Source organism: Ursus americanus, chromosome 6 (genome assembly GCF_024610735.1).
Source record: "Ursus americanus isolate L20-20 chromosome 6, mUrsAme1.1.p, whole genome shotgun sequence".
In the NCBI taxonomy this organism is placed as follows: Eukaryota; Metazoa; Chordata; class Mammalia; order Carnivora; family Ursidae; genus Ursus; species Ursus americanus.
The window spans coordinates 33,004,835-33,022,677 of record NC_142132.1 but is presented as its reverse complement, the minus strand read 5'-3'; the positions used below and the strand labels follow the sequence as shown (position 1 = coordinate 33,022,677).

General features: G+C 42.5%; 1 protein-coding gene across 4 annotated transcripts in view; it reads right to left on the bottom strand.

The window, feature by feature from the left end:
- MYOF (myoferlin) overlaps positions 1–17,843 on the bottom strand; it is a 152,025-nt gene that overhangs the window by 111,730 nt on the left and 22,452 nt on the right. For all 4 annotated transcript variants that reach the window (XM_087862901.1, XM_045810055.2, XM_087862899.1 and 1 more), the window contains exons 2-3: positions 17,754–17,809; positions 15,449–15,540 (exon numbers count right to left, since the gene is read on the bottom strand). In XM_087862901.1, coding sequence (XP_087719027.1) covers positions 15,449–15,540; positions 17,754–17,809 — 148 coding nt within the window. The remainder of the gene's footprint in view (positions 1–15,448; positions 15,541–17,753; positions 17,810–17,843) is intronic.

The following is a 17,843-nucleotide window of genomic DNA, read 5'->3' as shown; positions in this document are numbered from 1 at the left end:
GACTGTAAATTGGAGAAAACGCCCCCTATGGGCAAGTCTGAGCTCTGCAGGACTCCGAGGGTCCCGCCAGCCTGGTGTGGGCTGTTTTCTGCAACGTTGCCTGGCTACAGATTACTGTGAGAGGCTGGGAAATGATGACCCGGCCTCCTACACAGGGGACAAGAACAATGCAGCAGGACCACAAGCCAGTTTCCTTTAAAGGAGGTGACACTAAACCAAGAAACCCTTCTTCTTTCACGTTACTAATGCTATAAATATGCTGACATGTTACCGTGGGACAGTACTGTTCACCCTTCGCCCTGAATTTGCATGGAAAAATAAGAGTCTCCCCGTGGACTCCACTCAACACTAAAACAGATGGACCACGTCTCAAAAGGAAACTTTACAGTGAAAGAATCTCAAGGCCCTTTTGCTCTCCAGCTTTATTTGCAGAACTAATACGCTGCAGATGTATCCTGAAGTGAGGCTAAGCCAGTCCTGCTCTTACCCCTCACATCTCTGGAACGTCTAGAGAGTGTTGAGTAGGGTCTCCGTGCAACATGGAACTAATTCTGAGCAGTGGGACTGCGAACTAGTCAACTTAGTCATGCAAGGGTTGGTTAAGAACTTAACTTGTTCAAACAGAGTCTAGTTTGTTTAAAAGACAGAAAAGGGGAACGTTCTCCCCGTTAGCATAGGCACAGACGCTAACAGCCACATGCCACTGTGGTGAGTAAGGGCTTTGCTGGCTGAGTTCTTAATCATGAGAGCTCACATCTATCAAGCTGTTCTGTGCAGGAGGGACACAGCCCACATGGATTACTGGAGGAGGGTTTACTGGAAATTCCTTCGTGAAGGGAAGGAAAAACACGCTGGACTCTGGAAATGAAATCACGTGTTGTACTGTTTTCGCCCCTACAGACTGCAGTGTGTCTCAACTTTCCTTCCCCTGTGAGGGAATAACAGTCTCCACCTGTGTGAAGGACAACTACTTCTCCAAGCTGCTCCCAGGTCCCCTGTAGAAACCCTGAAAGGGCCAGTCATGCCCACCCTTTGAAGCCCTGGGCTCTCAGCCAGTTAGGCTTTGTCATTTCGACCAGACCAGGCTGGGGTGGCCTTGGGGTTCCCTCGCTTGGCCCCATCACCCGTCCCGTCCCCACACTTCTTCCCCAGGGCCAGTCAAGGTCCTCACCTGCCCCACCCCCACCCACAGCTGCACCCAAAGGTGGGGGAGCCGGGCTTATACCTTGCTTATGACCAGATGGGTGGGAGAAGCTGGGGCAACCATGATAGCAAATCCTATCACAGGAAGCCGTTTGTAAGCCAAAACTCCTCAAAGGGCATCTTCTGGGTCTCCCATTCACTTTACCAGGGGGAACCCTCCTGAGTCTCCCAAGCTGCCCACCCTGGCCCTTTGGATTAGCTTGTCCACCATTTCTGAGGTGGTGGTTCCCCAGCCCTCCCTGTAGCAGAATCACTAGGGCAGAGATTCCCAGGACCCTGAGTCAGACTTTGTCTTTAGTTCATTCTTATACCCAGGAAGTTTGAGAAACAATGGTCTAAAACAGTGATTCTCAGGGGCAGCGGGAAAGTAGGGATGGGTGGAGGAGGGGGGGTGGGGTAGGAAAGGCAGCTGGCAAAGCTAGATCCAGAGAGAGGGAGACATGTAATTTTTAAAAGTACATTCAACATAACACGGGTTCACATTTGAGAAGTGGGCTTAGTAAACAAAACTCGAATAAAACCTACTCGGCAAGCCTAGTTATCTGTACCTTTCCTGTGGCTTCGCCTCCTCACTCCACACCAGGCTTGTCAGAGAGCCTTGGGGCCTTTGTCCTGTTCATCAAATCGTGACTCCCAAGCTTGGCTGTGTACCAGCCCCTCTGGGGTAGGACTGTGCTCTGTACTCTTCACAAACTCCGTTCCTGGGTTTTGGAAGCACTGACCTAGTCTGGAGGCTGTGGCAGGTTTTGCAGGATTCAGGGCCGGCAACAACTTCCTTTTTTCCAGTCCCTCCCAACCCTGCTGCCTGCGGCAAATGGCGTCACTTAAACCAGCGAAGGAGCTGAGGGGAAGCCAAGGCCTCTGCACCAAAAGCTCTCCCGATCGGGGAGGCATCTAGGCCGGAGTGAGGCACTTTGAGGCTGCAAGGAGCAGGTTAGCTAGCCTAATAATGCCTGGCATGCAGGTGAGGCTTGGTAATTACTTCTAAATGAGTGTAACCTGCTCTTTAGCTATTTTCACCTGACCGATTCTCCTGTTTTTTTCAGTCCTCAAGGATCAGAATCGGTGCTTGCCTGTTGTGCAGTATAAGGGAACACCAAGGCTCCGTCTCTGTCTAATCCCCCCAGCCATTAGAATCAAGGTGGTAGTTTTCTTTCTTCCTTCCTTTCTTTTTCTCTCTCTCTCTTTTTCTTTCTCTCTCTCTCCCTCTCTTTCTTTCTCTTCATTCCTTCCTTCCTTCCTTCCTTCCTTCATTCCTTCATCAAGAACTTGGGCCAAACAAGGAAAGGGAGACTGAATAAGAAAGACTGAGAACTTGCAGCTACGCAGAGCTTTCTGATTCAGACTCTTCTTTGTACCAGAGGCCGTATACGGGTTGTTTTACTTCTCTGAGCCTCAGTTTCCTTGCCTGTAAAGTAAGGATTATGGCAGCTGTTACCTAACAGTATTGTAAGGATGATGTGGTAAGTGCTTAACAGTTACTTTTTATTATTTCAGATGCTATTCTAGAAAAAGGGATCCAAAACAAGCACGTGACAGCAGGCCAGTACTTACAGGGAAAGCTGGTATGAGCTCATGCACAGCCCAAATCACGGGAAGGTGGGCTGTCTATGCAGGGATACGGGTAGGCAGGCAGGAGTGAACAGATCCCTTGTAACTACCCACATCCATTTCTGTTATGCAAAGTTCTTAAGACCAGTCCTTTCTCTTCTGAACATGAAACTGTTCCCTCCCCAACTCCGGTGCTGTGTATACCAAGAGTCTTTTTGGAAAACAATTTGTATTTTCAGGGTTAGGCCAGAAGTAAATTTCAGCTGTTAACTGAATTCTCATAAAACCCTATTAGTGGAATCTGAATAAAGTTTTTAAAGCCATAAGGTTCGTAAGGTATTTCACTATAAAACAGAACCCAAAACAACTCCTCATACAAAAACCGCATCTAAATCAACACACACATACACATACACACATGCACACATCTCGTTATTTTCTCCTCTTCACCCCCCACTTTATTTTTCTTCATCATTACTGACCACCATCTGATACACTGTATGTTCCCTCCACTCAGATGTAAGCCCCGTGAAAGGCATGGAGTGTACTCCCAGTGCCTAGGGCAGTGTCTGGCACACAGAGGCATTAGTACTTATTTGTCGAATGAAGACATTAATTGATACATCACTGAAGATAGTCCAATAACCTTGCAAATGACTTCCAAGTTGTAAAGCTTCCTCTCCTAAGAGATGGTCCTCCAAGTGCAATTAGAAGACACAGCTCTTGTCATTGTGAAATGCCTTTCTCTTTCAAGTCTCTCCGGGTGTCTTTCTCCAGGGCAGTGGGCCACCTTCACTTCCTCATGAGATGTGAACGGATGCCAGCAGGACTGTGGCAGCTACTTTACTGGCCTCCCCACACACAGGGGTTCAGCCTTTCCAGCACCCGGACTCAGCCAGCCCAAGCCAGTTTTGATCTTTTCACAGTTCTGCCGCTCTACTGAAAATATGGAACTAGGGAGAACCGAACTGAGAACCCCATGCCACGGTAACACTGGCTTCTGGTTTCGATGTCCACACAGTCTGAGAAGCTGCTCCAGGGGGCTGTCCATCCCTCCCCACCAACCACAGCGGAAGAAGGAAAGGTGGTGGCCCCACCTGCACAAATCCCACTACCTTGTTTACACGTGGCAATGTCAGAAGTGAGTGTCTCACCACTAGGAGAAACCGAAGTATTAAAAGACTGAAGACAAGGTCTTCTGTATACTAGGAAATGAAATTTTCTCATAAGCCATACCATACCTCTCCACCAAATTAATTTCATTCCAACCACAGTCTCTGTTTTCTCTAATAAAAAACAAAAACAAAAAACCCAAAAAAGCCACAAACCTTTGCTCAGGGAGTCAGTATATTTCACAACCCAAGCTTGTCTTTTTTTTTTTTTTTTCCTAATTCTGTAGCCCCTGGTACCAGTCTGGGTGTGTGTGTGTGTGTGTGTGTGTGTGTGTAGCTCCAGCCTCCCACCTGCATGTCCCCAACTTTGGGAGACAACTGGGACCTACCTGACTTCCCTCTCCCTGAACTGCAGCCTGGGAACGCACTCTAGGCATTAAGTTGGTTGCTGAAAGGGCTCATTTCATATACCTCCCTTTTCTCGGCAGTCACTGTCTCGTGCTGCTGGTGTTCAATATCTGAAACCATGGTTACATATGTTTTCTCTAGCTCTTTTGTGTATCAGGTGAGAGTAGATCTGGTCCCTGTTATGTTATCTTAGTGCAAGCAGAATGTCCAAACTATGGTCACGTCAAGGCCTGGAGGGGTTACGTCACTTGCCCGAGGTCACCACTAGTCATCAATAGGCAGTCTCTGTCTGCCTCCCGAATCTCAGCTTTCAAGCACTAGATCTGCTGCCTTCCTTCCTCTGAGCTCAGGGGTAAGCTCCACATCTCTCTACAGAAAGGTAGGAACTTTGGGACAGGTGTTTGCTTCCCTTGTGATCTGACCCCTTCGTGTTGACTCCTTTGCAGCTTAAACCCAAGTTGGAACCAGAGGGCTGTCCAGACAGCTGGGCTGGACAGATTCCACATCAATGACCCATTACTAGGTGGGCTAACTGTCCGATGCAAGATACTTTAGATTCCATTCATGTATCATGAACTTACTTGTTAATTCATTCAACAAACACTTACTGAGAGCTTATTATGTGTTAGGCACTGTGCTAAGCGCTGGTGTTACAGACTCAAACAAGACAGATGTGGAGCCCACTGTCTAGTAGGGGAAGGCCAAGTGAATAACCAAATAGATAAGACCATGTCAGATGGTGGTGAACTGAGCTAGATGAAGCGGGAATGTGGACCAGCCATATCTCTGAGTCCTTATCTAAAATCCACACAAATGTCCACATGCCCAGCTGGACTCTCTCCATCATTCCTACACCCGTGTGAGCTCACTAACAAGAGGGGCTCTGAGGAAATAAGGCAGGGCCATGAGCTGGAGAGCAACGGCAGGCGCTGCTCTAGGGTGGGCGGTCCCAGATGCGGAGGCCAAATGACAACACTTCACATCTACTGCAGTTAGAAGGAAAGAGTATTCCATGCAGAGGGAACAGTGAGTACAAAAGCCCTAACGGGGGGGGGGGGAGCCCTAACTGGTAACTCATTTTCCTCCCTGGCACGTGAGCACACACAAGCATGCACATGCACGCTAACCTGAAAACTTGGAAACACCTTTCATTCCTGCATTTCCAGGCTCCTAAAGCTGATTCTTCTTTAGGAACTCAGGTGGAGTGACAGCAGGGCCAGGATGCCAGGGGGTCAGGGTCTCAGCCTCAAATCTCATCTCCACTTCTCAAGGTCACCATGAAGATCACATGAGATGAGATATACTTTCCAAATGTATCTTGTCCATCGTAGAACATGAGCATAAGTGACTGACTCTTCAAGAGTATAAAAATGCCTGCTTAAAACTGTTAAGTAGGGAGGAATTACTAATACTCTGTTGGCTGTTATTTTTTTTGCAAAATTAGAAAGAAAAATTACTTCCATTCTAGCTGACAGTTAAGCAGTAATTCCATCTATAGTTGGTTCCTACAGGTGGTTTGAGGTTTTCAGTATAATGTAAAAATCAAGGACACAGGCCTGGACATAAATGCTGACTCTGACACACACCCACTGTGTGACCTTGAGCAGAATACTAAGCCTCTCTGGGGAAAAACAGGACCTGCTTCAGAGTGTGTCTGTGAGGATTCAGTAGGATAATGCACTGATGGGGCTTGGCCCAGCCCTCAGCATTCCCGAAGTCCTCACTAGGTGATGGCTGCACCGCCTGTCCACAGAGAGAAATCCTGTTCTTCAGCGGCTGGGAAAATCCTTCTACTCTGACATTTCAGCTAAAAATATTTCATTTTCATCACATGACCAAGAGGCACTTCTGGCTCTTCTTTCACCCTCATTCAGCCCGGACGGCTGGTTGGAGGACAATGAAGTGGGGAAGAACAGAGCCTGCGCTGAATGGCCGAGCCAGCTCCCAGCGCCCGAGGAGGGATGTCACTGACGCCCCAGTGCCTTGCTTGCACGGGCTGGCCCTGGCAGTCCGTGGTGGGTGTGGGCAGGGGTGTACAGGCAAACCTGTTTGCTGCCCAGAGCAGCAGATGCAGAGCGAGAGCCATGTTTGCACTAGTTTCCATGGCAACAGGAACATCAACAGGCAAGACATTCCTTAAGCTGGTAGAGAAACCCTCTGCCCCCACCCTGTACTTCCTGGTGAAAGAAAGTTCCCACACTGAGCAGTGAGCAGATTCCTGAAGGCGAAATTTTTAGTAAAGAAGCTAAGAAAAAAAATCTGGGGCCAAAATACACAAGTAGTTTGGACAAACATACAGCGTATTCCCAGATGGGTTTAAATTTTTTTTTTCCTGCAACGTACTTATGGGCAAATTTGACCAAGGTGGACGCATTGTTTACTTGGTGGCAACAAGGTCAAAGTCCACAATTCCTGCCGCAAGCATGCGGCTTAGCACAGTAAGCGCACAGACAACACAGAGGCATTATCAACCGCACTGCTCATTCCAAAGCCGACTCAGGGTTGGCTTTCACTGGAAGATGGTGACCAACAACCCGGTGACATTTGTAGGACACAGAGCTCATCTCCCAATTAAAAAGACCTCCCCTGGGGACCCTGCCATTAGGGCCAAAAATTCCCATTTTGTTCACTTCTTCAGATGAGTCACCAGTGGCCTCAGTCCCCAGATCACTGTTCTTGGGAAGTTAACACAGTATAAACAATTAGTGTCCATCCCACTGTAACCTGGAGCAGCTTCTCAGAAAGCTCCTTTCAACCAGTGAGCCCCTGAAGGACTAAGACACGGGACGTACGTGCTATTGGGAAAAGGCTTAGCAGAGGGTGCAGATACGGCTCAGAAGGGAGGCTGGGGTGGGTACACTGGTGGGAGCCTTAGGACATAAATACAGACACTGGGTGCCTGGGAGAGGTCAGGAGGAGGGGGACCTCCCAGAAGAAGGGGAAGGAAAGGCTGAAAGAGTAATGAACACCAGCTTCATATTTTGCCTAGAATTTACCTTTTTCTGGCCTAAAAGTTCCCATCATAATAATGCCACAGTAATGACCGGTTCCTTTGGCCATTTTGCTCAGCAGATAGCGTAACACCAAGTACAATATGTCTCAGCAAGATGCATGGAGCCCCAAACATTAGAAGGACCCTCTTCTATCAGGACCCACCATATTTTCTTTGTTCAAATGTAGGAAGAAAAAGTCAGGATCAGACAGACTGCCATTCAACTCTGTCTCCAGAAAGGCACAGCGAACATCCAAAATAAGGGCCAAGCTGAACCGTCGGGTGGGGACTTGCCCTCTTCCCATGACTGCTGTCATCCAAGGGCCCCCCTGTGTTTTCACCAGGTGTAAAATGAATATATAATAGTCTCCCAGTATTGTTTCCCTACATCCTAACTGGTTGCTATATTCAGTCTCTGCACACAAAGCCTGAATGATCCTTTTAAAATATAGGCTAGATCACCCTGAACCCCCTTTAATGGATTCCCATTCTACTAGGAATGAACTCCAAAGCCTGTGCCGTGGCTCACAAAGCCATACGTGCTTCGGCTTTCCTGATCTCATCTCCTACCCCACCCAGCTCCTCCTGTTCGTGCTCCAGCCTCACTGGCCTCCTTGGTGTTTCTCCAACACCCCAAATACACTCCTGCCTTCTCTCTGCCTGTGATATTCCTCCTCCCATCCCCCACCAGCTGCATAGCCCATTCCTTCACTTTATTTAGGTCTCTGCTCAATTGTTACCTCATCATCACCTCACATAACACTGGATCATCCCCCCATCATCAATCACTCTCTATCCTTTTACTCTGCTTTATTTCTCTTCATGGGCCATACCATATAACAGTTTTCTCCTTATCCTATATCACTCCATAGCTCCTGACCTATTATATAGTTCTTCACGTATTTGTTTCTTTTCTGACTCTCCCTCAAGCATATTTCCTTCAGGAAAGCAAGAATTTTGTGTGAAACATAGACAAGAGCCAAAGCCAGGCTTTGCCACCACATTGAAATAGAAGAGGCATAAAATGATAAAGGCTTGGGGCGCCTGGGTGGCACAGCGGTTAAGCGTCTGCCTTCGGCTCAGAGCGTGATCCCGGAGATCTGGGATCGAGCCCCACATCAGGCTCTTCCGCTATGAGCCTGCTTCTTCCTCTCCCACTCCCCCTGCTTGTGTTCCCTCTCTCGCTGGCTGTCTCTATCTTGGTCGAATAAATAAATAAAATCTAAAAAAAAAAAAATGATAAAGGCTTGAACCAGGCTGGTGGCTGTGGCCAAGAGTAAGAAACACGTGGCACAAGCAATGGAAAGGAAAAAAAAGTAAGATTTGGCAACAGATTGGATAGGTTGTAAAAGGAAGAAGATCCAGAGAGACCTGAGGTTCTGAGCCCAGTGGTCTGGAACTGTGCTATCCAATATGTGGCCGCCAGCCACATGTGGCAAGGGAGCACTGGAAATGTGGCTAGTCTGGACTGATATGTGCTATAAGTGGGAAAGACACATTGAATTCCAAAGACTTTGTAAGAAAAAAAAAATGCATGTAAAATGTCTCAATGATTTTTAAAATACTGATTACATATTGAAATGATAAAAAGTTGTATATATTGAGTTAAATAGATTATATTATTAAAACTAATTTCATCTTTTTGTTTTTTAATGTGGCTACTAGAAAATTTTAAATTACATATGCATTCTGCACTATATTTTTATTGGAGTGAGTGATCCAGAATATAAATAGTGATACCATTTGTAGAAAGAAGGGAGCAAAGAAGAAAATGGGCTATTTATTTTTTAATTTAAATTCAATTTTAACATACAATGTATTATCAGTTTCAGAGGTAGAGGTCAGTGATTCGTCAGTCTTATATAACACCCAGTGCTCATTACATCATGCATCCACTGTAATGTCCATCACCCAGTTGCCCCATCCCTCCAGTAACGCTCAGTTTGTTTCCTATGATTAAGAGTCTCTTATGGTTTATTTCCCTCTCTGATTTTGTCTTTTATTTTTTTCCTCTCTTTACCTATGATCGTCTTTTGTTTCTTAAATTCCACATATGAGTGAGATCATATTATAATTGTCTTTCTCTGATTGACTTATTTTGCTTAGCATAATACCCTCTAGTTCCATCCATGTCATTGCAAATGGTAAGATTTCATTTTTTTGATGGCTGAGTAGTATTCCATTGTATATATATTCCACATCTTCTTTATCCATTCAGCTGTTGATGGACATCTGGGCTCCTTCCATATTTTGGTTATTGTAAACATTGCTGCTATAAACACCGGGGTATAGGTTCCCCTTCAGATCACTACATTTGTATCTTTGGGGTAAATACCCAGTAGTGCAATTGCTGGGTCACACAGTAGCTCTATTTTCAATTTTTTGAGGAATATCCTTACTATTTTCCATAGTGGCTACACCAGCTTGCATTCCCACCAACAGTGTAAGAGGGTTCCCCTTTCTCCACATCCTCACCAACATCTGTCGTTTACTGACTTATTAATTTTAGTCATTCTGACTGGTGTGAGGTGGTATCTCATTGTGGTTTTGATTTGTATATTTCCCTGATGCCAAGTGATGTTAAGCATTTTTTCATGTGTCTGTTGTCCTCTTTGCAAAAGTATCTCTTCATGTCTTCTGCCCATGTCTTGATTGGATTATTCATTCTTTAGATGTTGAGTTTGATAAGTTCTTTATAGATTTTGGATACTAGCCCTTTATCTGATAAGACATTTGCAAATATCTTTTCCCATTCTGTTGGTTGTCTTTTGGTTTTGTTGACTGTTTCCTTTGCCGTGCGCAAGCTTTTTATCTTGATGAAGTCCCAACAGTTCATTTTTGCCTTTGGCGATGTGTCTAGCAAGAAGCTGCTGTAGCTGCGGTTGAAGAGGTTGCTGCCTGTTCTCCTCTAGGATTTTGATGGATTCTTATCCCACATTGAGGTCTTTCATCCATTTCGAGTCTATTTTTGTGTATGGTGTAAGGAAATGGTCCAGTTTCATGCTTCTGCCTGTGGCTGTCCAATTTTCCCAACGCCATTTTGTTGAAGAGACCGTCTTTTTTCCATTGGATATTCTTTTCTGCTTTGTCGAAGATTAGTTGACCATAGAGTTGAGGGTCCATTTCTGGGTTCTCTATTCTGTTCCATTGATCTGTGTGTCTGTTTTTGTGCCAGTACCATACTGTCTTGATGATCACAGCTCTGTAATAAAAGCTTGAAGTCTGGAATTGTGATGCCACCAGCTTCGTTTTTCTTTTTCAACATACCTTTGGCTATTCAGGGTCTTTTCTGGTTGCATACAAATTTTAGGATTATTTGTTCCAGTTCTGTGAAAAAAGGTGGTGGTATTTTGGTAGGGATTGCACTGAATGTGTAGATTGCTCTAGGTAGCATAGACATTTTCACAACATTTGTTCTTCCAATCCATGAGCATGGGTTTTTCCATTTCTTTGTGTCTTCCTCTATTTCTTTCATGAGTATTCTATAGTTCTCTGAGTACAGATCCTCTGCCTCTTTGGTTAGATTTATTCCAAGGTATCTTACAGTTTTTGGTGCAATTGTAAATGGGATTGACTCCTTAATTTCTCTTTCTTCTGTCTCATTCTTAGTGTATAGAAATGCAACTGATTTCTGTGCATTGACTTTTTTTCTGGCATTGATTGCCACTTTACTGAATTCCTATATGAGTTCTAGCAATTTTGGGGTGGAGCCTTTTGGGTTTTCCACATAAAGTATCATGTCATCTGCAAAGAGTGAGAGTTTGACTTTTTTGCCGATTTGGATGCCTTCTATTTCTTTTTGTTGTCTGATTGCTGAGGCTAGGATGTCTAGTACTATGTTGAACAACAGTGGTGATAGTGGACATCCCTGCCATGGTCCTGATCTTAGGGGAAAAGCTCTCAGTTTTCCCCATTGAGAATGATATTCGCTGTAGGCTTTTCATAGATGGCTCTTATGATACTGAGGTATGTACCCTCTATCCCTACACTGTGAAGAGTTTTAATCAAGAAAGCATGCTGTACTTTGTCAGATGCTTTTCCTGCATCTATTGAGAGGATCATATGGTTCTTGTCCTTTCTTTTATTAATGTAGTGTATCACACTGACTTGCAGATGTTGGACCACCCTTGTAGCCCAGGAATAAATTCCACTTGGTTGTGGTGAATAATCCTTTTAATGTACTGTTGGATCCAATTAGCTGGTATCTTGTTGAGAATTTTTGCATCCATGTTCATCAGGGATATTGTCTGTAATTCTCCTTTTTGGTGGGGTCTTTGCCTGGTTTTGGGATCAAGCTAATGCTGGCCTCATACAAAGAGCTTGGAAGTTTTCCTTCCATTTCTATTTTTCGGAACAGTTTCAGAAGAATAGGTATTAATTCTTCTTTAAATGTTTGGTAGAATTCCCCTGGGAAGCCATCTGGCCCTGAACTCTTGTTTATTGGGATATTTTTGATCACTGCCGTAATTTCCTTGCCGGTTATGGGTCTGTTCAGGTTTTCTATTTCTTCCTGGTTCAGTTTTGGTAGTTTTTACGTCTCTAGGAATTTATCCATTTCTTCCAGATTGCCTAATTTGTAGGCATATAGTTGCTTATAATATGTTCTTATAATTGTTTGTATTTCTTCAATGTTGGTTGTGATCTCTGCTCTTTCATTTGTGATTTTATTTATTTGGGTCCTTTCTCTTTTCTTTTTGATAAGTCTGGCCAAGGGTTTATCAATCTTATGAATTCTTTCAAAGAACCAGCTCCTAGTTTTATTGATCTGCTCTACTGTTCTTTTGGTTTCTATTTCATTGACTTTTGCTCTAATCTTTACTAATTTTATTCTCCTGCTGTGTTTATGCTTTTATTTGCTATTCTTTCTCCAGATCCTTTAGGTGTAAGGTTAGATTGTGTATTTGAGACTTTTCTTGTTTCTTGAGAAAGGCTTGTATTGCTATGTACTTCCCTCTTAGGACCGCCTTTGCTGCATCCCATAGGTTTTGAACAGTTGTGCTTTCGTTCTCATTTGTTTCCATGAACTTTTCAAATTCTTCTTTAATTTCCTAGTTGACCTATTCATTCTTTAGTAGGATGTTCCTTAGCCTCCATGTATTTGAGTTCTTTCCAACCCTCCTCTTGTGATTGAGTTCCATTTCAAAACATTGCGTTCTGATAATATGCAGGGAATGATCCCAGTCTTTTGGTACCAGTTGACACCTGATTTCTGACCCAGGATGTGATCTATTCTGGACAACGTTCCATGTGCACTAGAGAAGAATGTGTATTCTGCTGCTTTAGGATGAAGTGTTCTGAATATATCTGTGAAGTCCATCTGGTTCAGGGTGTCATTCAAAGCCTTTCTTTCCTTGTTGATCTTTTGCTTAGATGATCTGTCCATTGAAGTGAGTGGGATGTTACAGTCCCCTGCTATTACTGTATTATTATCGATGTGTTTTTTTAACTTGGTTATTAATTGGTTTATATAATTCACTGCTCCCATGTTAGAGGCATAAATATTTACAATTGTTAGATCTTCTTGTTGGATAGACCCTTTAAGTATGATAACTTGCTCAAATATGCCTTCTCCCCCCTCTTTACTCTTCTTCTGGGATCCCAATTATTCTGCTATTGTTTTGCTTTATGTTATCACTTATCTCTCAAATTCTCCCCTCATTATCTAGTAGTTGTTTATCTCTTTTTTTCTCAGCTTCCTTACTCTCCATCATTTGATCTTCTACATCACTAATTCATCTTCTGCCTCATTTATCCTAGCAGTTAGAGCCTCCTTTTTTATTGCATCTCATTAATAGCCTTTTTTATTTCGACTTGATTAAAGTTCTCTTATTTCTCCAGAAAAGGATATTCTCTGGTGTCCTCTATGCTTTTTTCAAGCCCAGCTAGTATTTATATAATCATTTCTGAACTCTAGTTCTGACATCTTACTTATATCCATACTGATTAGGTCCCTGGCAGTCAGTACTGCCTCTTATTCTCTTTTTTGAGGTGAGTTTTTCTGTCTTGTCATTCTTGCAGAAAGTGGTCACTTTTCTATTTGTAGAGATGTAGCTATTCTTTTCTTACATCTCCAGTCGAGTTCACGGGTGTTCAGAATGATTTGATAGCTGTATAGCTGAATTCCTGGGACCAAATGAAACTAAGGTTTCCTACTCCTCTGCCATCTTGGACTATCCTCAAAAAGGGTTATTATTAGTAACACATTAGAGGCTACAGTGAGGTTTGACCACCCACTTCCCCAAAATTTTGTGATATGGGAGATGAAGCTGCCCTCTGGGAGTTGAGTGAGGACAGATAATCATATCATTGGTTCAAAGCTGAGATACACAACATAACTTTTAAAGCTACAATGGTTTTCAGTCCAGTAGAGTGGGATCAGAACCTACCAAAGTATACTTATATAGCTTAAGGAAAAAATGCATCAGTCACAAGGGGCACTGGTCAGCAATGGAACATGGGGAAAAGATCTCATCAAAGGTGAACATGCATAGTACCTATCAAAGCACTGTCCAGGGGGTAAACATCTGTCCAGGCTCTCTTAGCATGACGCCATTAAGTAGAAGACCCCAGCCACTAGGGTGACCATCTAATTTACTGTCCAAACCAAGCCACTGTTGACAGCAAAAGAGTTATTATTAGTCATTGTGTTGGGACAATAAACCAAGACTGTCCCAAGCAAATCACAGCATATGGTCCCTGTACCTCAACTAATTCTTTCTAGTTTATTCCTCTCATTGCAGCCTTCTGATTATACCAAATGTGTCTAAGGCTAAGACATACATTTTTAAATGTATTGACATTACTAAAAACTTGGATGCTACTTACACTGATATGGACATTTAATACCAGGTTTCTTCCTCACCCCCAAACTTCTTACTAATTTAATAATATATCTTATGGTTAATGACATCTTATAATCAAGGATATAGAGTAATTTGGCTTTCCATGCAGGAAGACACAAAGGAGAATTCACTGATCAAGATGCCCTCCCACCAGGCATTTATTTCCCCTTGAAAATAACAAGTAAGTAACCTGGCTTTAAGCATCAGCTTCGTGTAAGCTTGGTTAGTTTGAACTGGTAACCTAAGGCTGGCTTCTGAGGCTATAAGGCCAAAATCCAGATCAAGGACTGGGGTGAATTTACTGAGGTCTTTCTGTCCCATAGAGACCTGTTTCAGATGTCCCCCAGCTTTAATCAGGGGACAACCCTCGGTGCTACCACGGGCACCATCATGACCCTTCCCTATTTGAAACTGGTAGAAGTGACAGGGATCTAAGTTGAGTTTAAAAGGCCAATAAGACATTAAAATGGAAGTGGGGCTGCAAGTAGAACTTGAATGAGATATGTATGGTCACACATAATCAGAAGAAGAAATGATTTTCCTTATGTCTAATATAGCTACAGTTCAGATAAACCACCAGAGGTAGGAAGTGATTATATGCAGTTAACGATGTTTCAGGAATGTAAGAAAGGTTTCACAGGAGGTGCCAAATTGGATATATTAACGGTGGATTAGTGTCTGCAGCCTCTTAGGAAAACAGTAGTCCCCCCCTTTATCCATAGGGATATGTGCCAAGACCCCTAGGGGATGCCTAAAACTGTGGATACTATATACTATGCTTTTTTCCATACATATATACATAACTATGATAGAGTTTAATTTATAAATTAGACATAGAGATTAACAACCATAACTAACAATAAAACAGAACAATTACAACAATATACTGTAAAAGTTATGTGAATATGGTTTCTCTCCCTCTCAAAATATCTACTTATAATTCATCCTTCTCATGATGATGTGAGAATACAAAATGCCTACATGATGAGATGAAGTGAGGTCAACAATGTAAGCATTGTGACGTAGTGTTAGGCTACTGCTGACTTTCTGACAATATTTCAGAAGGAGGATCATCTGCTTCTGGACCTCAGTTGACCATGGGTAACTGAAACTGCAGGTAAGAGGGGACCACTGTACAGAAGTTTGAGAAAAGGCACTGTGATCAGTTAATCACATCTGATATTGGCTTAGAAGGTTGTGGGGGGTGGGGGTGGGACATGGAATTGAAGCACAATTATATTGGAAATATCACAAAAATGTTATTAATGATACGTCCTTCAACAAAATAAACAACAGTAAGATAATATGTAAAATGAGAAAAATAGGTGAAATCAACTTACTTATTTTGTCCAATTGTCTCAAAATCTTTCACAATAATTGTAAGGGAAGATGAAAAGTCCAGTGGTATACCCCTCAAGTCAAACTCCAAAATCTGTCCACAGAAAGTTTATAAAAAAAAAAAAGCTGTTAAAAAGATTGGGGAGTATAACAAGACATACCTGATTCTAAATGTCGGGTTATTATCTTCACCTCTGACAATCTTTTGAATTATTCAATTCTATAGTTAGAAGTGACCAAATTCCAAACCTGAAGGCTGCTGAGGGCTGTGGGAAGGCAAGCCAGACTAAGCCTCAGAGGACCTGGGGGTGACTTCTGGCTTCCCATTTTCTAGGCTCTGTGACTATGGACAAGTGACCAAATCCATCTCATAGTTAGAGAATTTACTTAGTGCCCACCACAATGGGTTAGAAGAATAAAATAAAATGAATGCTTTTTTTCACTGGTTGTTTTTAAATTACTTGCTCTTCCTAATCATATTATTATCAAAGAGATGAATAACCTAAAAAAACATTTTCTAAAATGCATCAGCACTTTATTTTAAGTCCCACCATGATCAATTTGTAGTCAGATGAGACCTTAGTCTTAATGCAATAAACTGCTATCTAATGGCAAACATAAAAAAAAATCAATATAACACCATTGATGCCTTTGATCGATTATGTAATATATGAATTAAATAAAGCAGTGTCTACTGATGATTTGATTCTCCTTGTAATGGGTTTGGAGTAGATGGAGAATGTGTCAGACCTCATTTTAGAATGCTAACCCCAATGGGTCTGGGGTTGGCATTTCATTTGGGTTAGATTTCAGTTATAAAACTACAACTGGGAAGTTTACTTGATAAATACATTTGCAATTAAAAAAAATACATGTTGGAAACAAAATGGGGCGAGATGGGTGATGCCCTGCAGAGGACATGTCTGCTCACATGACCATATGCCTCTCTGCCATCGGCCACATGGATTGACCAAATATAATGAAGCATGTTAGGATTACTCAAAACCTGAAGCATTAAATGTGTATGTATACATTTTTTCCATTTGTTTTATTCTTGGAGCTCTGTACAAGATGCTAGGATCCACAGTGTTCACAGGGACCAACCAGACTGGCCTCTTGGTTTCACAGAGCGGGCAGTCCAGCCGGCTGTGTTCTGGGTTCCAGTGAAATTGCAAAGAAGGAGAATTGCCTCTCAACTTTCTGCTTCTCAGAAAGGCATTAAAAAGGTATTCCATCTTCACCTCATTAAATGAAAAGGTAAAGTCTTTACTTACAGAAACATTGCAACTAGTCATGGGGAGAAATATGCAGTTGGTGAGGGGAAGTCTTCACAGCCTGGTGACTCAGTGACAATAACAAAGACATTTATCACTGTGCTTATCCAGGAAGGTTTCACTGGCTTTTGGAAAAAGTAATGGGCTAATGATCATCTTTTAAAAAATTAGTCAGCATAGGAAAATCTACTCAGTGGAAAGAATTAAAAATTTCACATATCTGTAAATATATTCAACACTGAACTGTTTATAAAACAGATATAAAATCAACAGTGGGGGAAATAAATTTATTATATCCCTTCTATAGAATATTGTATAGTATTAAAAATACTTCTGAATGGAATGATATGGTATGCCCAGAATATAAAGTAAGAAAAAACAGGATAAGAAGCCATATGTGCTATATGATGCTACTTTGCTAATTTCAACACATATTTTATTAAATATATTTATTCAATAAACATATATTGATATATCCCAGATGTTAAGAGTAGTTGCTTCTGGATAGTGGGTGGGTACAAAGGTAAATTTTTTTACATTGATCGGAAGCTTTCAAAATGTCTACATTAAGGATATATTACTTTATCAAAACAGAAAAAACAATAAATGTCATTGCTCAGCCAGAGTAATGGCTCTTGATTAGTTACATGCAGACAGGTTTTTAAATATGGAGCTTTCCCTCTGGAACTCCGGAAATGATCTAATTCCCACCCCCTGCCCTACATATGCGCCTCCAACATGCAACATAACTGGACCAACGTCACTCAGCAAGCTCAAGGCTGCTCCAGGTTCGAACCCAGCCCTCCCACTCCCTGTCCAGCCTTCGCTCTCCACACAACCATACAGGAGACATCCTTGTGGTACGTCTCCTTGAACGGTTCTGCTGTCTCCATGGCCGCAAAGGGAGATGGAGGGGTGGGGGTACAATGCCAAGATTCTTCTTCCAAAGGGAAAAGTTAACCTTTGACCGAAGATAGGACAATCAGATGTAGCTTAACCATTGAAACAACGTTAAAAAAAAATATGAAGTTACCTCATTCCAGAATGGGTTGAGTTCATTGTCAACTTTCTTTGTTTTCTTTTTCTCATCTGCAAATAAAAATAAGAGATATCAATTAATTAA